This window comes from Hordeum vulgare, chromosome 6H (assembly GCF_904849725.1).
Source record: "Hordeum vulgare subsp. vulgare chromosome 6H, MorexV3_pseudomolecules_assembly, whole genome shotgun sequence".
NCBI lineage: Eukaryota > Viridiplantae > Streptophyta > Magnoliopsida > Poales > Poaceae > Hordeum > Hordeum vulgare.
Window position 1 is genome coordinate 186032632 of NC_058523.1, and position 23666 is coordinate 186056297.

Below are 23666 nucleotides of genomic sequence, written 5' to 3' on the forward strand. Positions count from 1 at the left end.
ATCCGACTAACGGAACAAAAGTTACGGGCGTTTAAATATCCGACTATTTACTGGGATTATTAATAAATCCGAAAAGAGAATCCTATTGTCCACTGGGCCAGACTGAGTCACAACTTAACTAAAAAAGGGGCTGGGGCGAGGCTTACCATGGGCCATGGGCCAGGTCGGTGGAGAGGAGGCCGGCCTGGGCAGACTAGCTGGGCCGGATCGGCCGCAACTAGCCCACGAGCCGGGGCGCAGGGGATCCTCCGCAAGAGAGGGCGGCCCAGGCGAGGGACGGCCTGCAGGGGCGGAGGGGGCCGGTCTGGCCCGGGCGACGGGACGGGCCCACGCGGGGCGGAGGGCCCAGGCGAGGGAGCCTCGCTCTCCTCGGGTAGCTGCCCGCTCCCGATGCACACCAGGGCGGCGGCGGCTGACCTCGACGGGGCGGTCACCGGCGACGGAACGAGGGAGCGGCGGCGGGTTTGGACGGAAGGCCGGGGCGCTCACGCGGAAGGGGAGCCGGCGGGGCTGCGGGGGAGACCGGCGGCGAGGACGATGCTGGTTGCACGGGATCTCGCGCGGGGGCATACTGGTGGGGAGGCCGGCCGGCGTCGGCGGGCCGGTGGCCGAAGGGAGGCGGCGGCGGGCTTGACAGTGACCGGCGGGGAGGTGCGGCGGCGCGGCCGAAGGGCTCCGGCGAGGGGCGGCGCGCGCACGGGGAAGCTAGGGCGGCGCTGGCGGGCGGCGTCGGGAACAGGCGGCGGCGCGACGCGGGCTCGGGCGGCGGCCGAATCCGGGCCTGGCGCGGGCCTGCTGCGGGCCTCGCGGGCCGGCGGCGGCTGCGGGACAGAGGGAGGCTCTGGGGCGGCTAGGTTTAGGGTTTGCGCGGAAAACGAGGAAGAGAGAGAGAGGTTGTCCGAAAAATAAGGAGGAGGGGGGGTATTTATAAAGAAAAGGGGGCTCGGTTAACCGGAATCGCGATCCGGATCCAACCGCGGGGTCGGATTCGGACGATTCCGAACGCGGGGCATGCTACGTGGCCGTGTTGTGTAGACATCCGGAGACGAGGGGGAGATCGGGCGGCGCGGCACGAGGTTTAAAACACCGACAGACGTCCGACGAATAACCGAAGACGGTGCCGCTACGGGTGACCGTTCGGGTACCAGACGGTCTCCGATCGCGACGAAATTCGACGGGCGGCCTCGCTATAACTAATCACGACCGCACGTTAAATCTCAACCCGATCAGAGAAAGTTTTTAAACGCACTTTAAAAACAGGGTTCCAACGGTGCCGCGGGCGCGTGCGTGTGCGGTCAGGCTCGGAACGAACAACGACGAGAACCGGCAACTAACAACGGATGCAAGTTTTGAAAACTGGCGGCAACGGAGATGCCGATGCAATGCAGATGATGCGCATGATGCGATGATGATGCGGCAACTGAAAATACCCACACGACGAAAACGGAAAGAAAAGGGGAAGCTTCTAGAACGTCGGCACCGGGCTGTCACAACACTCCTACACTACAAGAGGATCTCGCCCCGAGATCCAAGAATGAAAGGGGGAGAGGATGAGAAAGAACAAGAGGTAAATACTTAGTCGCTTCTTTGACAAACGAGTGAAACCAAGATCCTTGACGGTTGCAAGGAGGTGAGGAATGACATGAGGAAGAAGCCAGAATTCACGGAAAATTTCGGCAGCACTTCGGTAGGAAAATGGGACAAAAAATTCGATAAGAAGAGAGAATTAGACAATATTCACAACAAACAAGTAAATAGAGCAAGGGAACACCATGATCTTGATAGAACAACAAGATTTACCCAAAGAGCAACAACACAATGCCTCCGGAACAAGAGAATAGAAACTAGCTCATACGGAAGAAGAGAATGAAGAGAGAATGACAACTACTAACTCCAATGAACTTGACAAGCATCCTTGCAAGAAGAATTGGACGAAGTTGTTGGAAAAAACAACAACGAAAGGAACAAGATAGTAGTGGGCTTATGAAAATCATCTCAACAAATATGAGGTGACAACCAACCACTACAAGAACCAGGGATAGATTGGGAACAACAAGATAAGAACAACTCTAACACGAAGAGGATACATTGAGAACTGGGATTAAAGACAAGCACCATGATAGCACAATCCATAGGAAAAACTTTAGGTGAAATCCAAACCAAGATAGCTCAATGAAGAAATCATGGGTTGAAAATATCTCATGATCATAGAATTGGTGGGTTTATCATTCTTGAAAAGAAAACTCTTCAAGTCTCCTACACTAACAAGAAGGCTATAATACCACCTCAAAGGATAAAGGAAGAACAAATACACTTGGAAAAGCAAGAGAAAGGATACTTGAGGTTCTCCAACAAGAATCTTGAAGAACACTTGAGAATGAATCCCCTCCTTGACGAACCACAAAGAAGGACCTCCGTATACAAATGAACGAAGCAAAGATATCAAGGTAGAAAAGACTAAGATTATGACCTTGCCAGGATTTAGATGAAGCCTCACAAAGATACTTAATAGAAGTTGAAACTCCGGAAAAATAAAGATAAGCACACGAGAAAAGAATTGAAACCATGAGCCACTCCGGAAGAAGAATTCAGATTACTATGAATAAGAATAAGAATTATATTATGCTTATCCTTCACCAAGTTAAATTGATGACAAGCAACGGATTTAGCATATCACTTATTCTTCTTGAAAGACTCTTGGAGAGACAGAGAGGAAAAACACCACTTGAAGCAAAATTGAAGGAAGCACCGGTAAGAATTCACGACTGAATGGGAATACCACGAATTAATGGATATACAAGAGAATGAAAAGATCATAAGACACCTGAGAGAATACTAGAACAAGGCACCGGAATAATCGAGAGACGAACGAAGAGACGACAATTGAGAAGAATTGAGGATGAAGCTGAAAGCTGAGAACGAAGAATCTTCTAACATGATGGCCTTCGGAGGAACGAGAAATAAAAACAACTCAGAGAAGCACCGGATAGCGCGAAAGGGATTACTCATGATTGGGACAAATGAGAGGATACACGAAGCTGAGATGATGAATCTATACGAGAATGAACCAAGATTTACGAGAAACACTCCTTCGAATTGCAAGCTGAGGATGATGATGAGAAAAACACCAAGAATAGCTGAGACCTCCGGAATAAAGAAGAATGCAAGATTGAGCCAAATAAGAGAATTAATTCAAATAGAACTTGAAGAAGGGATATGACTGATGAAATTCATACTCACGTCATAGTTGAAAAGATTTAAAGATCTCCGGAGATGATTCAAAGAGCCAGGTAAGATCCTGGGAAAGAACCTGTGGGTTATGGGCCCACTCAAAGAAATCACCGTAGAAAATATTATTAGAAAGATTGATATTACACCGGTATGAAGAGAACTGGATGAGGTTGAGCACCTCGAAATAATTAAAAGAATTAAAACTCGAAACTCAGAGATATCTTCAGCACTCCGGATGAAAAGAGAGGAATGAATAACCAAGATAGCCTGAAAGAATCTCCAACATGAAAAAGAATTACGAGGATAATTAGGATATGATGACACGGACAACTGAATTAAATTCACCGGTAAGGAAGACAAGAATGAACAAAGATGAACATGAAGCTCCTGAGAATTTTCACAACGAATCATCGGGTAAGAGAGAAAAGAACAGACAGCGGAAGCACAATGAAAAGAAAACTCTTGGATGGAAATTGAATCACTAAGAAAAGGGCGGGAGGGTGGGGAAAAACAAAGACAACTTGGGACAGATGAGAGAACTCCGGAAAGAATTGAGAGAATGATCTGCAACAATTGGAGAGGATAGAATTCCTAGAGAATCACACCGGTTGAAAAAGAATTGATATGGCAACTCCGGTTGACAAGAATTAACAAGAGAATTGATTAAGCAAAAGGGTTTGCATTCCCCATAAAAAATATGGGAACACATATTAGGAAAGATCTGAAATCACCACTTGACATCGAAGCAACACGAATTACCACAATCAACAAAACAAAGGGATGAGGCTTACGAAACAAGCCAGAACAAACTCATGAGAAAGATTTCCGTTCAATATTTTCGTGGACAGGATCGCACGGGCACGATTTACAGTAGCCACCAAGTGCAAGGCAGTGCACCTGACATACGAAGCGTCCCCGAGTCGTAGCAAGCTACAAGGACTCTTTAAGACACAACGTGTACCATTGTAAGTCGACCGTGAACAAACGAATCCACTAGATGTCGAACCCCAACCTAACATCATGCATTTGTTGGAAGATTGTCCTATAAGCAACTACTAGAATTCCCACCTATGAATTCCCGAAATATCTGGTCATGCAATCTGGTACACGGATACAAGGAGTAATATCACACAACTCCTATACTAACCCGTCACTTGTATCACATCCGTCAACACACAACCAGAATCTCGGACCTTCATCTACAACAGACCCTCGTGATCACAACGATACAAAGTATGGCAGTACTCCCGAACAATCTGCACCAGTACTGGGGACATCGGGGTTATCTCGCCACTACTAGTATTGAAGCAATTACGAACATCCTTCGTCCTGAGATACTAAGAAATATGAATGATAACGATGTGCTCGAGAATCCCCTGGAGCTCAACTCCCCGGAAGAAGATCAAGTCAGACAGGAGGCACCAAGACAGAACTCCGTCACATCGGCATCATATAGATCCCAAGAATATCTGCGTGATCCTAAAAATATTTTGAGTGGGAAGAGGAGTAGAATAAATTATTACGTCAAGATTCCTCGCCAGAGCATAGAAGAGGAGAAAAAGAATCCTACTCTCCGATATATAACTAGACTCAAAGTATTTTTCACTAGACTCGACTCGGCCAAGTTCGATCAATCAAGGGGGCTCCTAGGTCGGTCCTTGCTCTGATACCAACTTGTCACGCCCAAGATGCGACCCTATCCTCAATTTGGCACGAGGGCCTCGTCAGGGATAGAAGCGCATCTCGTCGTGTCGCAAGAATGAATATCGTTACAAGTACATGTACTGAAAAGAAGAGTTATATAGAATTGGCTTACACTCGCCACAAGCTACATCAGAGTCACATCAGTACATTACATAATCATCAAGAGTAAGAGCAGGGTCCGACTACGGACGAAGATAAACGACAAAAGAAGAACGACGTCCATCCTTGCTATCCCAGGCTGCCGGCTTGGAACCCATCCTAGATCGATGAAGAAGAAGAAGAAGCAACTTCAAATGAACAATCAACGCGCTCACGTCGAGTAACCTTTACCTGCACCTGCAACTGGTGTTGTAGTAATCTGTGAGCCACGGGGGACTCAGCAATCTCATTTCCAAAGGTATCAAGACTAGCAAAGCTTAATGGGAGAGGTATGGTTAAGTGGTGAGGTTGCAGCAGCGACTAAGCATATATTTGGTGGCTAACTTACGAGTACAAGAAATAATAGGGGGGAGATCTACGCATAACGGACGTCACTACAGATGATCAAAAGAATGATCCTGAACACCTACCTACGTCAGACATAACCCCACCGTGTCCTCGATCGGAGAAGGAACTCACGAAAGAGACAGTCACGGTTACGCACACAGTTGGCATGTTTTAATTAAGTTTACTTCAAGTTATCTAGAACCAGTGTTAAACAAAGCTTCCACGTTGCCACATAACCGCGGGCACGGCTTCCCGAAAGATTTAACCCTGCAGGGGTGCTCCAACTAGTCCATCACAAATTACCACAAGCCGCATAGAAATCCTCAATCACGAAGCTCGCGATCTCGTCGGATTCCCTAGTGGAAAACCTCAACTCTGAGTTTACCCAAAGCATCACCGGAGTCCCGATGCACAAGATATCTCGTCAAAGGTAAAACTAATCCAGCAAGGCCGCCCGACGTGTCGACGATCCCGATAGGAGTCGCGTACCTCGTTCTCAGGACACGGCGGATGAGCTAGACGTCGGGATCGCTAAACCTCCGGGTGACCAGAGGGGCGCCGGACATCGCTCAGGTGGGACCAACACTCATGAGGAGCACTGGCCCGGGGGTTGATTAAATTATCCTCGGGGTCCGGAAAGTCCCTATGCAATTTTATTAGGTGTTTAGGCAAATGTAGTACCAAAGTTGGGCCCTGCCAGACCAGCTTTAATCTAAAACGAATTATCAAGGGGGTCCCCATAACAACCCCGATCGTGTTAGGAGCGCTCATTTATGGAACATAACACCGGTAGCCGAAACTACGGGGGCAAAGGTGGAACAAAACACCAGGCTAGAAAGGCCGAGCCTTCCACCTTTTACCAAGTATATAGGTGCATTAAATTAAGTAGCCTTAAATATGGTGATATAACAAGGAACTCATGCTTTCACATGAAAGCAACTGCACCTGCAACTAGCAACGCTATCAACAGGGTTAAGCAAGCAGTAACATAGCCAATCAGTGGTTTGCTAGGGTGAACAGGTTGATGGTTTCATGGCATTGTAGAGAGGCTGATATTTAACAGGTGGTAGGCAACGAGACGTAAACGATAGCAACGGTAAAACTAGCATGGCATTGATAGTAATGGTATCTGGGGAAATGATCATCTTGCCTGAGATCCCGCTTGGAAGAAGAATGCCTCCGAGAAGCAGACGAACCGACGTAGTCGAACGGGTCCTCACAATCCGACACGCTTGCGGAACTCTATCGAGACGGGGAAACCGGAAACAAGCATCAACACACAATATTCACCACACGATGCTCAACACAAATGATGCATGAGCTACTGAATACATGCGAGTCACGGCATGACAAATCACACAATCACCCTACACATTAAGTGAAGTTCAATATGCACGAGTTGCATATTGACGAAACTCCACGTTAATTATTTAGTTCACTCCCGGTTATCTACACGGCAATATTAATGTTGTCAAACATGCAAGAGGTGAAGCGGAAAATAAACTACCTATCTAGGCATTTTAAATGAGGCCGGAAATGACATATAGCACCTCCGAAATGACCTCACATGTTAATTTACAATTCTGTCCAGATCTGATTTAATACCTTTAATTGGTTGTTAAACAGCAAAACAAATAGGTTCACGTGATTATACGCGTCAAGGCAAGCATCCTACACGTAAAGAACATCTCCAACGGAGCTACGGTTCAAAAGTTACAAGCACCGCAAGATATGATGGCATGAATGCAATATGTGTGCAACGACGTCTACGAGCACATCAAAACAAACAACCAGCAAGGGAAAAAGAAACTACACGAGATTCTAAGCAGGTTTCATGTAGGACACGATCAAAACGGAGCTACGGTTCAAAAACTACGAGCAAAACAGGAAAACGATACAATCCGCCAAGAACAGCCGCATAGCACTTCCTACGCCTCACAACTTCGGCTACACCACTCCGATGAGCTCAAGCAAGGCATGGCATTAAAGAGGGCAAGACGCTCTACTACAAACAACTAACAATTACTAGCATGGCAGCAAGGAGCACTAGGAAAAGAAGACACAAAATGGCATCTTACGCACTATTTCAGACTTAGTGAAAATAACACCTCCTGAAAGTGCAGTTTTCAGCCTGAAGGCATATTGACAGCAGCAAAACCTATATCTACAGGACTCCAAATGGCATGAAACTTAACATCATGCTAAATAAAGATAAGGGGAACAACTAACTCCATTGGGCCAACCTCAAAAGAGCTACAGATCACAAGATACAAGCAAGACAAGACAGCAACAAAATAATAGCAGAATCCAGACTTAGAAATATTTCAGCTCCTCTGAAACAGCACTATTCAAGCAACTTGAGGGCAGTCAAACAACACCTAAACATGCATTTCTATTGCAACCAAAAATACCAGGGACTAAACAAAACATCCAAGATCAACTCTCTAGTTGACAACTCCGTCAAACGACGCACGGATTAAATCCTACGAATTAATCAAAAGGGCAACATAGCAAAATATCTCGCGAACTAACTTCCTCGAAAGCTAAAACTAATTGCACAGAAAAATCCACGGGATTTTTCTACCCCGGAAACATATATAATATGTGGGGTTTGCAACACAAAATAACACTACACAATAATGCGAGAAAATACCTCTAAACGGGAAAATAAACTACCGGCAAAACCCTTCACGGAAAAATACGAGTGACCGCTCTAAAATACATAGGAATATGGTCCCTGAAACATGGACATTAAATCTATGGCATACGGGCAGTCCGGATACGCACGGAAATTAACTACGGAATGGACCCTAGCTAATCAGCACGTAAAACAGAGCATTAGGCACTCTAAACAGCGTTAAACAAATATGCATGTTTGATAAACGTGTTCTACTCGCGAAGCTACCCCAAAACAATATAAAGATCACCTCGATCCGACTAACGGAACAAAAGTTACGGGCGTTTAAATATCCGACTATTTACTGGGATTATTAATAAATCCGAAAAGAGAATCCTATTGTCCACTGGGCCAGACTGAGTCACAACTTAACTAAAAAAGGGGCTGGGGCGAGGCTTACCATGGGCCATGGGCCAGGTCGGTGGAGAGGAGGCCGGCCTGGGCAGACTAGCTGGGCCGGATCGGCCGCAACTAGCCCACGAGCCGGGGCGCAGGGGATCCTCCGCAAGAGAGGGCGGCCCAGGCGAGGGACGGCCTGCAGGGGCGGAGGGGGCCGGTCTGGCCCGGGCGACGGGACGGGCCCACGCGGGGCGGAGGGCCCAGGCGAGGGAGCCTCGCTCTCCTCGGGTAGCTGCCCGCTCCCGATGCACACCAGGGCGGCGGCGGCTGACCTCGACGGGGCGGTCACCGGCGACGGAACGAGGGAGCGGCGGCGGGTTTGGACGGAAGGCCGGGGCGCTCACGCGGAAGGGGAGCCGGCGGGGCTGCGGGGGAGACCGGCGGCGAGGACGATGCTGGTTGCACGGGATCTCGCGCGGGGGCATACTGGTGGGGAGGCCGGCCGGCGTCGGCGGGCCGGTGGCCGAAGGGAGGCGGCGGCGGGCTTGACAGTGACCGGCGGGGAGGTGCGGCGGCGCGGCCGAAGGGCTCCGGCGAGGGGCGGCGCGCGCACGGGGAAGCTAGGGCGGCGCTGGCGGGCGGCGTCGGGAACAGGCGGCGGCGCGACGCGGGCTCGGGCGGCGGCCGAATCCGGGCCTGGCGCGGGCCTGCTGCGGGCCTCGCGGGCCGGCGGCGGCTGCGGGACAGAGGGAGGCTCTGGGGCGGCTAGGTTTAGGGTTTGCGCGGAAAACGAGGAAGAGAGAGAGAGGTTGTCCGAAAAATAAGGAGGAGGGGGGGTATTTATAAAGAAAAGGGGGCTCGGTTAACCGGAATCGCGATCCGGATCCAACCGCGGGGTCGGATTCGGACGATTCCGAACGCGGGGCATGCTACGTGGCCGTGTTGTGTAGACATCCGGAGACGAGGGGGAGATCGGGCGGCGCGGCACGAGGTTTAAAACACCGACAGACGTCCGACGAATAACCGAAGACGGTGCCGCTACGGGTGACCGTTCGGGTACCAGACGGTCTCCGATCGCGACGAAATTCGACGGGCGGCCTCGCTATAACTAATCACGACCGCACGTTAAATCTCAACCCGATCAGAGAAAGTTTTTAAACGCACTTTAAAAACAGGGTTCCAACGGTGCCGCGGGCGCGTGCGTGTGCGGTCAGGCTCGGAACGAACAACGACGAGAACCGGCAACTAACAACGGATGCAAGTTTTGAAAACTGGCGGCAACGGAGATGCCGATGCAATGCAGATGATGCGCATGATGCGATGATGATGCGGCAACTGAAAATACCCACACGACGAAAACGGAAAGAAAAGGGGAAGCTTCTAGAACGTCGGCACCGGGCTGTCACAAGCTCCCACTCACTTTCTTGTAAATACAAGATTCTCCAACCACTTGTATAAACCCAAATGCTTTGATCACCTCATCAAAGCGTTTGTTCCAACTCCGAGATGCTTGCACCAGTCCATAAATGGATCGCTGGAGCTTGCACACCTTGTCAGCATTTTTAGGATCGACAAAACCTTCGGGTTGCATCATATACAACTCTTCCTTAAGGAAACCGTTAAGGAACGCCGTTTTGACATCCATCTGCCAGATTTCATAATCGAAAAATGCAGCTATTGCTAACATGATTCTGACGGACTTAAGCATCGCTACAGGTGAGAAAGTCTCATCGTAGTCAACTCCTGGAACTTGTGAAAAACCCTTTGCCACAAGTCGAGCTTTATAAACGGTCACATTACCATCAGCGTCCGTCTTCTTCTTAAAGATCCATTTGTTCTGAATAGCCTTGCGGCCCTCAGGTAGTATCTCCAAAGTCCACACTTTGTTCTCATACATGGATCCTATCTCGGATTTCATGGCTTCTAGCCATTTGTTGGAATCTGGGCCCACCATTGCTTCTTCATAATTTGCAGGTTCACTGTTGTCTAACAACATGATTGATAAGACGGGATTACCGTACCACTCTGGAGCAGCGCGTGATCTCGTCGACCTGCGTGGTTCAACAGAAACTTGAACTGGAGTTTCATGATCATCATCATTAACTTCCTCCTCAACCGGCATCGCAACGACAGAGGTTCCCCTTGCCCTGCGCCACCATCCAGAGGGATGAGAGGTTCGACAACCTCGTCAAGTTCTATCTTCCTCCCACTCAATTCTCTCGAGAGAAACTCCTTCTCGAGAAAAGCTCCGTTTTTAGCAACAAACACTTTGCCCTCGGATTTGAGATAGAAGGTGTACCCAACTGTCTCTTTTGGGTAACCTATGAAGACGCACTTTTCCGCTTTGGGTTCCAGCTTTTCAGGCTGAAGCTTTTTGACATAAGCATCACATCCCCAAACTTTAAGAAACGACAACTTTGGCCTTTTGCCATACCACAGTTCGCATGGTGTCGTCTCAACGGATTTTGATGGTGCCCTATTTAAAGTGAATGCAGCTGTTTCTAATGCATGACCCCAAAATGATAACGACAAATCAGTAAGAGACATCATAGATCGCACCATCTCTAACAAAGTACGATTACGACGTTCGGACACACCATTATGCTATGGTGTTCCAGGCGGTGTTAACTGCGAAACAATTCCACATTGTCTTAAGTGAGCACCAAACTCGAAACTCAGATATTCACCCCCACGATCAGACCGTAGGAACTTGATCTTCTTGTTACGATGATTTTCCACTTCACTCTGAAATTGCTTGAACTTTTCAAATGTTTCAGACTTGTGCTTCATCAAGCATAACCATATCTACTTAAATCGTCAGTGAAGGTGAGAAAATAACGATATCCGCCGCGTGCCTCCACGCTCATTGGACCACACACATCGGTATGTATGATTTCCAACAAGTCACTTGCACGCTCCATTGTTCCGGAGAACGAAGTCTTAGTCATCTTGCCCATGAGGCATGGTTCGCACGTGTCAAGTGAATCAAAGTCAAGTGACTCCAAAAGTCCATCAGCATGGAGTTTCTTCATGCGCTTTACACCAATATGACCCAAGCGGCAGTGCCACAAAAATATGGCGCTATCATTGTTTACTCTAACTCTTTTGGTCTCAATGTTATGTATATGCGTATCGCTATCAAGATTCAATATGAACAATCCTCTCACATTCGGTGCATGACCATAAAAGATGTTACTCATAGAAATAGAACAACCATTATTCTCAGACTTAAAAGAGTAACCGTCTCGCAATAAACAAGATCCAGAGATAATGTTCATGCTCAACGCAGGCACTAAATAACAATGATTTAAGTTCATCACTAATCCCGATGGTAGCTGAAGTGACACTGTGCCGACGGCGATTGCATCAACCTTGGAACCATTTCCTACGCGCATCGTCACTTCGTCTTTCGCCAGCCTTCGTCTATTCCGTAGTTCCTGTTTCGAGTTGCAAATGTGAGCAACAGAACCGGTATCGAATACCCAGGCACTACTACGAGAGCCGGTTAAGTACACATCAATAACATGTATATCAAATATACCTAATTTTTCTTTGCCCGCCTTCTTATCTGCCAGATACTTGGGGCAATTGCGCTTCCAGTGACCCATACCCTTGCAATAGAAGCACTCTGTTTCAGGCTTAGGTCCAGCCTTGGGTTTCTTCGGCGGATTGGCAACAGGCTTGCCGCTCTTCTTCGAATTGCCCTTCTTGCCTTTGCCGTTTCTCTTGAAACTAGTGGTCTTGCTCACCATCAACACTTGATGCTCTTTACGGAGTTCAGACTCTGCGACTTTCAGCATCGCAAACAACTCGCCGGGAGACTTGTTCATCCCTTGCATGTTGTAGTTCAACACAAAGCCTTTATAGCTTGGCGGTAGTGATTGAAGGATTCTGTCAGTGATAGCTTCTTGCGGGAGTTCAATCCCCATCTCAGCTAGACGGTTTGAGTACCCAGACATTTTGAGCACATGTTCACTGACAGACGAGTTTTCCTCCATCTTGCAAGCATAGAATTTATCGGAGGTCTCATACCTCTCGATCCGGGCGTTCTTCTGAAAGATAAACTCCAACTCCTGGAACATCTCAAATGCTCCATGACGCTCAAAGCGACGTTGAAGTCCCGGTTCTAAGCCATACAAGACTGCACATTGAACTATTGAGTAGTCCTCCTTACGTGCTAACCAAGCGTTCTTAACATCCTGATCAGCCGTAGCGGGTGGTTCATCTCCTAGCGCAGCATTAAGGACATAATCCTTCTTCCCAGCTTGTAAGATCAGCTTAAGATTACGAGCCCAGTCTACAAAGTTGCTTCCATCATCTTTCAACTTAGCTTTCTCTAGGAACGTATTAAAATTCAGGATGACTGTCGCATGAGCCATGATCTACAACACAAATATATTCAAAGTGGACTTAGACTATGTTCAAGATAATTAGAGTTCAACTTAATCAAATTATATGCTAAACTCCCACTCAAAAAGTACATCTCTCTAGTCATTTGAGTGGTTCATGATCCACTTACACTATCCCAAGTCCGATCATCCCGTGAGTTGGGTATAGTTTCAGTGGTAAGCATCCCTATGCTAATCATATCAACTATATGATTCATGATCGACCTTTCGGTCTCATGTGTTCCGAGGCCATGTCTGCACATGCTAGGCTCGTCAAGCTTAACCCGAGTGTTCCGCGTGCGCAACTGTTTTGCACCCGTTGTATGTGAATGTTGAGTCTATCACACCCGATCATCACGTGGTGTCTCGAAACGACGAACTGTAGCAACGGTGCATAGTCGGGGAGAACACAATTTCGTCTTGAAATTTTAGTGAGAGATCACCTCATAATGCTACCATCGTTCTAAGCAAAATAAGGTGCAAAAAAGGATTAACATCACATGCAATTCATAAGTGACATGATATGGCCATCATCACGTGCTTCTTGATCTCCATCACCAAAGCACCGGCACGATCTTCTTGTCACCGGCGCCACACCATGATCATCCATCAACGTGTTGCCATCGGGGTTGTCGTGCTACTTATGCTATTACTACTAAAGCTACATCCTAGCAAAATAGTAAACGCATCTGCAAGCACAAACGTTAGTATAAAGACAACCCTATGGCTCCTGCCGGTTGCCGTACCATCGACATGCAAGTCGATATTTCTATTACAACATGATCATCTCATACATCCAATATATCACATCACATCGTTGGCCATATCACATCACAATCATACCCTGCAAAAACAAGTTAGACGTCCTCTAATTTTGTTATTGCATGATTTACGTGGTGACCAAGGGTATCTAGTAGGATCGCATCTTACTTACGCAAAACACCACAACGGAGATATATGAGTTGCTATTTAACCTAATCCAAGGACCTCCTCGGTCAAATCCGATTCAACTAAAGTTGGAGAAACCGTCACTTGCCAGTCATCTTTGAGCAAAGGGGGTTACTCGTAACGATGAAACCAGTCTCTCGTAAGCGTACGAGTAATGTCGGTCCAAGCCGCTTCAATCCAACAATACCGAGGAATCAAGAAAAGACTAAGGAGGGCAGCAAAGCGCACATCACCACCCACAAAACCTTTTGTGTTCTACTCGAGAAGACATCTACGCATGAACCTAGCTCATGATGCCACTGTTGGGGAACGTCGCATGGGAAACAAAATTTTTCCTACGCGCACGAAGACCTATCATGGTGATGTCCATCTACGAGAGGGGATGAGTGATCTACGTACCCTTGTAGACCGTACAGCAGAAGCGTTAGAGAACGCGGTTGATGTAGTGGAACGTCCTCACGTCCCTCGATCCGCCCCGCGAACAATCCCACGATCAGTCCCACGATCTAGTACCGAACGGACGGCACCTCCGCGTTCAGCACACGTACAGCTCGACGATGATCTCGGCCTTCTTGATCCAGCAAGAGAGACGGAGAGGTAGAAGAGTTCCCCGGCAGCGTGACGGCGCTCCGGAGGTTGGTGATGATCTTGTCTCAGCAGGGCTCCGCCCGAGCTCCGCAGAAACGCGATCTAGAGGAAAAACCGTGGAGGTATGTGGTCGGGCTGCCGTGGAAAAGTCGTCTTAAATCAGCCCTATAACCTCCGTATATATAGGTGGGAGGGAGGGGGCCTTGCCTTGGGGTCCAAGGACCCTCAAGGAGTCGGCCGAGCCAAGGGGGAGGACTCTCCCCCCCCCCAAACCGAGTTGGACTAGGTTTGGTGGGAGGGAGTCCCCCTCCCTTCCCACCTCCTCCTTTTTTTTTCCTTTTTCCTTTGATTTCTTATCCTTGGCGCATAGGGCCCTTTTGGGCTGTCCCACAAGCCCACTAAGGGCTGGTGCGCCACCCTTATGGCCTATGGGCTTCCCCGGGGTGGGTTGCCCCCCCGGTGAACTCCCGGAACCCATTCGTCATTCCCGGTACATTCCCGGTAACTCCGAAAACCTTCCGGTAATCAAATGAGGTCATCCTATATATCAATCTTCGTTTCCGGACCATTCCGGAAACCCTCGTGACGTCCGTGATCTCATCCGGGACTCCGAACAACATTCGGTAACCAACCATATAACTCAAATACGCATAAAACAACGTCGAACTTTAAGTGTGCAGACCCTGCGGGTTCGAGAACTATGTAGACATGACCCGAGAGACTCCTCGGTCAATATCCAATAGTGGGACCTGGATGCCCATATTGGATCCTACATATTCTATGAAGATCTTATCGTTTGAACCTCAGTGCCAAGGATTCGTATAATCCCGTATGTCATTCCCTTTGTCCTTCGGTATGTTACTTGCCCAAGATTCGATCGTCAGTATCCGCATACCTATTTCAATCTCGTTTACCGGCAAGTCTCTTTACTCGTTCCGTAATACAAGATCCCGCAACTTACACTAAGTTACATTGCTTGCAAGGCTTGTGTGTGATGTTGTATTACCGAGTGGGCCCCGAGATACCTCTCCGTCACACGGAGTGACAAATCCCAGTCTTGATCCATACTAACTCAACCAACACCTTCGGAGATACCTGTAGAGCATATTTATAGTCACCCAGTTACGTTGCGACGTTTGATACACACAAAGCATTCCTCCGGTGTCAGTGAGTTATATGATCTCATGGTCATAGGAATAAATACTTGACACGCAGAAAACAGTAGCAACAAAATGACACGATCAACGTGCTACGTCTATTAGTTTGGTTCTAGTCCATCACGTGATTCTCCCAATGACGTGATCCAGTTATCAAGCAACAACACCTTGTTCATAATCAGAAGACACTGACTATCATCGATCAACTGGCTAGCCAACTAGAGGCATGCTAGGGACGGTGTTTTGTCTATGTATCCACACATGTAAATGAGTCTTTATTCAATACAATTATAGCATGGATAATAAACTATTATCTTGATACATGAATTATAATAATAACTATATATTTATTATTGCCTCTAGGGCATAATTCCAACACGGAGACCTTTTCGCACTAACCGGCTACGCGGGAAGAATTATGGGTACTCGGCGTCGCGTATCAGCCGAAGCTTTTCAGATGCCAGCAATGTAGCGGCGCGCGCCCGAGTGGTCCCGAGATGCATCGCGCTTGTGATTAAGGGATGCTAGGACTGACGTCGGCCGCCCACGCCACGTGCAGGAGCGTGAAGGGGAACTGGGCCCACGAACCCTTTGTGCTTAGGATTTAGACCGGCGGGCTAGCCTCTCTGATTAGTCTTAGGTGGGGCTGCGACGTGTCGATATTCCGAGGCCGGGCAGGACCCAGAAAAGTATGTCCGGCCAGAGTGTTATCGAGCGTGACGGGACATGTGGTGCACCCCTGCAGGGATGAAAATTAACTATTCGGATAGCCGTGTCCACGGTTACAGGACGGCTTGGAGTTGTGCCCCGATCTTTTACAACTACAATTGTTACTTAACTGGATCATTAGTTTGCCTCGGGATTGCTTCCTCGCAGGGAGTCGAGGGAGGATCTTTAGGCGTGACCTCACTTTAATATTGCTGCAACAATATGACTATTAATGTGTTACCCCTGTTCTACTCTCGTCTATTGCTGCAAGACCCTGAAGATGCTAGTCTTCGATAGGACTAGGCCTTCTCTCTCTATTCTCGCATTGCTGCAGTCAGTCCACATATAAACCCCCTTCTTTGATACTGATGCATAATTAGAATAGTTCTGATGTAAGACTTGCGAGTACTTCGGATGAGTACTCACCGCTGCTTTGCTCCCCCCTTGTCCCCTTGATCCGTTTGCTGCGACCAGATGTTGGAGCCCAGGAGATGGAGGTCCCCGCCACCGACGACTACTACCCCGACGGTGCCTACTACTACGTGGAGGCCGCTGATGATTAGGAGTAGTTAGGAGGTTCCCAGGCAGGAGGCCTCGCCTCGTTCGATCGTTGTATCTTTTGTGCTAGCCTTCTCTAAGGCACCCCATGTTGTTTTATGTCTGTACTCAGATATTTGTTGCTTCCGCTGACTCGTGTGTTTATCGAGCTTTCGTATTCTAGCCCTCGAGGCCCCTGGCTTGTAATATGAAGCTGATGTTATTTTATTTGTGTCTAGAGTTGTGTTGTGATATCTCCCCGTGAGTCCTTGGGTTTGATCGTACGCATTTGCGTGTATGATTAGCGTACGATTAAATCGAGGGCGTCACCGTGGGTGCTCGATGAGGTAGAGAACGCCATAGCGGATCAGAACCATGACAACAAAGGACTTCCACTTGTGGTAGTTGTGGTCAGCAGGGTTGAGAAGGAAATTGATATGGTTGGTGATGTGATTGGAGTAGATGGGGCGGCGGGGGGCGGGCGGCGTCGGTGGCGACGCCGTCGGAGCGGAGGCGAAGAGGGGGCGAACTGAGATCCAGAGGAGGGGGAGGTGCCATAGAAGAGGAACGGTGGCGAGGTGGCGTTGGAGGTGGCCGAGGACGAGTGGGCAGCGGGCGCCGGGGCTGAGGGCAGCGGAGGAGGGGGAGGAGGCATCGTGCTCGACCATGGGTGCCTGGGAAAACTAATATCAAGTTGGAAAGATGTTTTGTTGATTGATTCTGAGATTACACAGATGGTTATATGGGGAGAGTAAGCACGTCCTATACAAGTGGCATGAGGCCGACGTGGTCTCTTCCCTGATCCTATAAACATGGTACAAAACGTTACACACAAGACTTTGTCTACCACCTCTGTCCCAAAATTCTTATATTAAATTTATTTAGATATGAATGTATGTAATCACATCTTTGTATTTAGATACATTTATTTCTAGATAAACTTAAGACAAGAATTTTCGGACGGAGAGGGAGTATGTCATATGGGTGAACAACTCAGCGTCTTCCATTAGCAACTTTCCTCTTGTTTTGATTCCAAGGAGTCCAAATTGATGGTGTGCGTTCGTTTTATATTGGTATGACACTGACGAGCACCCTTGCCTTTTTCTCTTGTCCGCGTTTGCTGCTTTTGGAGGTGCTTCTATCATAATCTGGACGCGATCACCATTTTTGTTAGATAATCGCATTAGAAACGTTACGGAAAAATCGAAAAGAAAGGTCAAAACATTCTGGCCCCTACATTCTCCGGTACACACAGCGATAAAACCTAATCAAATTTTCAGTGATCAAGTTGCCATCTTTTGAACACAAAAAGGAGAGGAGAATAGAACACGAGACATCGAAGCTTATTGTGTTATTAATAACCCAGAGGAATATCTTCAAACTAATCAACCAGGCAAACAAACAAAGGTGGTTGGCTCAAGCATCAGAGAAGCTGAGTAGGAGAGATTCAGAGAGAAAGGCTCAAGTTTGCCTTGGTCATTGCGGTGTGGACAGGGCCCACAATCACACACACCTGCCTTAAATCCAAGTGGTGGTCTCCATTTACTAGTGTCATCATCTTCCTTCTCCTCCTCCTCTTCAGCTCTCCCCTTCTTCCTCCTCCTAGGAACGGGGCGCTACCGCAAAGAAGCTTGTAGAAGTTGTGTGATATCAGGGTGGTGAGTGGCTTGTAAATTCTCGATTCTTTGCTTCAGGAACAGCCAGCCATGGATAGACGGATCCAAGCTCCTCTGGTGAGTCTTCCTTCACATTTATGACGCCTCTTCTTTTTATGCATACACACCATGCTTAGATCGCAGGAGTTTTCCAGAGTTCTTAAATGTTTGATGTTGTACGGATGCTTTTGGATAAATCCACGGTCCATCAGCATGATTCAAATTATTTCAGAATTTTAGATCAAAAATAACCAAACAAGTGATACAGTAGTCTGCAGCTGCAAGTGCTTATGAGCAACTAGACTTTCCTCCAAGAGAAGTTTTTGTATTCAGAATCAGTAATGCTTCTTTTGTGCTCTAGCATCGTATAGGCAAGAGCAAATTCTTTAGTTGATACTGTTGCACTCTCGTATAAAATTATACTCCCTCTGTTCGGAATTAACTGTCATTGAAATAAGTGTATCTACGAAGGTCGTACATGTCTACTAGATCATCTAATTTGTTGAGAAAACTCAAGCAAAATGGAAAAAATGAGTGTATACATGGAGGTTGTATATGTCTATTAGATACAGATAATCTAAACTGTAGAAAAGACGTAAGGAAAAGGTTAGGGTCTCTTCTTCTTTTTTTGCGCAAAAAGGATAGTCTCAACTTCAAAAGAGTGGTAAGAGCAACTTTAATTGGACGACTCATTTTGTACGTCGTCGTCCGTTTGGATCCGTCGGACAAAAGTGATGGTCCAACGCGTGGATCCATTTTTAAAACGCGTCCGTTTTGCGTCTGCACTGACCCATTTCTGACTCAAATTTGGGACTGAAATGCGTCGGTGCGGACACGAAACGGACGCGTGCGTGTGCGCATATGGCCGGCCTGACCGACTTGTCACACAATCATCCATCCACATTTGTCTGCTTATTTAATTTGCTAGTCCATCCCATCCACCTTTCTTTCATTATTAATTATCATAGTACTGATGCCCACTTGATTCCCGTTAGATGCATGTGCTGACCTATTTAAAAAAAGACACGGACATGCCGGTGAAAGATTGAAACGGATGAAAGAGAACAAAATCATCATCCGTTTGAATCGATCCATTAAAATTGTCCTAAGAGTTTGGTTTCCCACAAAGTAGTTCAACTACTTTTGTAAGTAGCTGTTGTTTTGTGACACCATCGAGTGTTGTTGTTCCTGTCTCATCACATCATGCATTATTCAACATTCAATCCCTTTTAGCAGTCGGGACTTCAGTCCTAATCGGCACCCTTTTTTTTTTTCTCTTCTCTTTTAAGGATAGTGGCGTGAGACTTAGCAGCCCGTCACAATTCAAAAGGACTCGCTCAAAAATCACCTTAGAAAAGACACTCCAGCCTGAGTGGGTTAGGTTGGGAATCGCGTGTGCCCACCACTCAACGTGGAAGAGTTCTTCATATATTTTTGATAAAAAAATATATTAATACATTCAATCTATGTAACAACGCAATGTCATAAAGACGTTATGGATGCACGCAGTTAAGAAAAAGAAAAAAAAAAGAAAAAAGAAAGATTCCGCATCAGTGATCAATTTCTTGTAGCTGCAACACGAACCACCATCTAGATAACACCTGAAGTCCAAAAACTTCAAAAACGACGCCTTCAGAAAGGAAATAATGCACAAGCACCGTCATCGTCCGATACTAGATCTTAGGTTTTCATCTTCAAGATGATCCGCGCTATCAAAACAATGCCTTAAACAAGGTCACTGTGAGGCACAACCAATTAAGGGCAGGTCTTGAGTTTTTACCCTGAACGCTAAGACTCTGTACTCCGTCAGTGTTGCCGCCCGACTTGCCAATGCCGCTGCTACAAGTCACGAATCACCAAGCAAAGTTCTCATCACCACGAACACTCGATCCACCATTACAAGGCCTCATACGTAAGTCGCCATGGTGTTCTTTGTCACTGTCGTCATCGTGAAAATTGAAATGCCAACATGTTTCACAATGTCAACAGACACGAAGCTTCCACATTCTTCTAATGCCACCCGAGCTGAAATAGGGGAACACACGACCGAATCCCATTCGATGCAGATATCTACATGCGTCAACCACCCACTGAAGATCTCCGACGGAGCCTTCCGGAACTCGTCAACGACCAGAACAACGAGGGTCGGCATCAAGCAGATCATTGTTTTGGTGCTAGAAGAACCCAAGGACCCCGTGAGAGAGAAAAAAGACCTGGATCGGGAACCCCAGATCCGTCGTCACCAGCTACCATTGCCGGCCCCAATGTTGCCCTCGCAGTCGTGGTGCCGCTTGGACCTGCTAGAGCCGAGGGAAAGCCATGAGCCAGCACACGCATCACTGCACTGGACCCAACTAGTCGCGACCACCGGAGGGTAACAGGGCGCTGTCATGACCAGATCTTGGACGAGGTGATCCAGATCCCTCGGCCAGCCACCGGAGGCGCATCTAGAAGGGTTTCCTCTGACGGTCCATAGCAAAATTGAGGCCACGCTCACAGGAAGAATCCGATCGGCGGCAACGCAGCCCGCTACTTGAGGGAAGAGGGAGGGTGCGTCGGTCCCAGGCGAGGCGCGAGCACCCGCCGCCGCCGACCACCACGCGGGGGCTTTGCACCTGTGAGAATATGCTCAGTGAAGAGTAGTAGATTGTTTCTTTTCTTTTTTGATAGTAGCTCGGTGGAGTAGCTTATTTATTTATTTATTTATTTTTGAAGCCTAGAACAATTGTTCTATGGTGATTTTCTATTAATAAAATAAATAATATATATTTTCTTTGTACCTAAATGCTTATAATTGGAGAGAACTGAAATAAAATAAATGAGTAACGAGAGAAGCATGTACTCCTAAGTTAATTGCCATCCCTGTGAACGTGTGTTGAGAATTTTTTGTACATTTTGAAGCATGGCTTTGGTCTTGGTTCACTCTTGCCCTGTCCCTCGCGCTTTGTTCACCTTACTAACACTTTTCCTGTCCTTTTGCTGGATAGGTCGATAGCTCGGCATGCTTGTGCAGAGCGGAGAGAGCCGCCGGTGTCGCGTCCGCCGGCAGGCACGTTCCGAGATCCAGACCTTGCGTGCAATCCAGCCTCAGAGCCTCCATCCACCCACTGAGCGACAAGAGATCGTCGCGGGCTGACCGCCGAAGCGACGGGCAACGGCCACTGCTCCCCGGCCTTCCCGACGACCTCGCCATCGCTTGCCTCATCCGCGTGCCGCGAGGTGATCACTGCAAGCTGAAGCTCGTGTGCAGGAGGTGGCTGCGCCTCCTCGCGGGCAACTACTTCTACGCGCTCCGCGGGAGGCTCGGGCTCGCCGAGCAATGGCTGTACGCCTTCAGGTCCGATGGCGACGGGCGCGTGTCGTGGGACGTGCTCGACCCGGCGGCGCGCGGCGGCGCGGCGTGGCGCGAGATGCCGCCCGTGCCCGGTGAATACGCGTCCGCCGCCGGGTTCAGCTGCGCCGTGCTCGGTGGCTGCCACCTGTACCTGCTCGGCGGCAGGGACCCGCGAAGGGGCGCCATGCGGCGGGTGGTGTTCTACAGCGCCCGGAGCAACCGGTGGCACCGCGCGCCGGACATGCTGCGCCGGCGCCACTGCTTCGGCACGTGCGTGATGGGAAACCGCCTGTACGTCGCTGGCGGAGAGAGCGGCGGCGGCGGCCTCAGGTCCGCGGAGGTCTTCGATCCGGCCAAGAACCGGTGGTCTTTGGTGTCCGACATGGCCAGGGCGCTGGTGCCGTTTGTCAGCGTGGTGCACGGCGGGAGGTGGTACGTCAAGGGGCTCGGCGCGGAGCGGCAGGTTCTCAGCCAGGTGTACACGCCGGAGATGGACAAGTGGTCGACGGTGGCAACGCTCGATAGCATGGTCACCGGCTGGAGAAGCCCCAGCGCTTGCATCGACGGCCGGCTCTACGCCGCTGATTGCAAGGACGGTTGCCGGCTCAGAGCCTACGACGAGGCCGCAGACTCGTGGAGTGGCTGTGCCTCAAGCGGGAACCACCTGGGGAGTTCACACGCTCTCGAGGCGGTTGCAATGGTCACTCTTCGCGGCAAGCTGTGTGTTGTTCGAAACGACATGAGCGTGTTGGTCGTCGACGTCGCCGCCGGGGCAGGAAACCAACGGTGGGAGACCCTCGCCGGCAAAGGACAGATAAAGAGCTTCGTCACGAACCTCCTGGCAAGCATTGCCGGCCGCAGCCGGGCCAAAAACCGCGTCCTCCATTGCCAAGTCCTTGAGGCTTAGAGGTGTTGGTCGTACAGTCCCATAATATAAGCCGTTTTGTAAATTACTAGCAAACATGTCCGTACATTGTAACGGATTTATTTTTTACTTCACATACACACTCTTAAGATATAAGTAAGTCTCTTGAAGCCTTGTAGAATGCCACATGAAAAACAACATGATAACCGGTGTTGTGCAAAAACAGAGAAATGTGATAAATTTTGAAGTGTACTTAAGGTTTTTCTAGTTTATTAGATAATGGAAATATGTACGAAATCGTAGGTATCTCTTTACACATTTGCTGTCGGTCTTCCTCAATGATGCCCATATTTGCATTATGATGAAAATAATAAAGTAAGTTTTATTTTATTAATGATAGCATATGCATAAGCATATTATTTTTGTCTTGCTGATATATTTGTGTGCATTTATAATCCAAGTGAAGTTTTAATTTATTCGCAAACATATTAGACAGCTTCATCGAAAGCAATCAATTTATAAGAACATGCACACCAAATGTTCTACGTTGCAATGCACGGACATATTTGCTAATTCTTAAAAAAATCATTACGAAAACAATTTAAAACAATATGAAAAATAAAAGTTAAGCCATTGGTCTATGAAAAGCTTACATCAGCAACATTGTACATTTTTATACATCAGAAACATTTTCTATATACACGTTTAATATTTCCAATTTCATGATTAACATTTTTCAAAACATATTTAGTTTTGATATCTACTTTTTTATACACATTTTTCAATTTTTTGTATGTATCAGAAATATTTTTTATATACACGTTTGACATTCTCCAAATACATAATTAACATTTTAGAAAACTTAAATTTTCCATGTCTACTTTGTTCCATACACATTGTATATTTTGGTATACATTTTATTATAGATCAGAAACAATTTTCTATGCACATTAAAATCAAATAATTGCCTGATCCGCATTTAAAAAAAGTTAGACTACTTTTTCATACTTAATGTACTTTCTTATATAATAGGTATTTTTTTCTATTTA

At 47.7% G+C, this 23666-nt stretch overlaps 1 protein-coding gene across 1 annotated transcript; it reads left to right on the forward strand.

Moving 5' to 3' along the window:
• Positions 1 to 18089: 18089 nt before the first annotated feature.
• LOC123405930 (F-box/kelch-repeat protein At1g55270-like) lies at positions 18090 to 22876 on the forward strand. Its single transcript, XM_045099439.1, has 2 exons — positions 18090 to 18496; positions 21406 to 22876. The coding sequence occupies exons 1-2, from the start codon at positions 18470 to 18472 to the stop codon at positions 22657 to 22659; spliced, it is 1281 nt and encodes a 426-aa protein (XP_044955374.1). The 5' UTR covers positions 18090 to 18469; the 3' UTR covers positions 22660 to 22876.
• The last annotated feature ends 790 nt before the right edge of the window (positions 22877 to 23666 follow it).

Coding starts and splice junctions, on each gene's coding strand:
- LOC123405930 (XM_045099439.1), top strand. CDS start 18,470: ATGGATAGACGGATCCAAGCTCCTCTG. Junction 18,497..21,405: donor GACGGATCCAAGCTCCTCTG/GTGAGTCTTCCT, acceptor TTTGCTGGATAG/GTCGATAGCTCGGCATGCTT.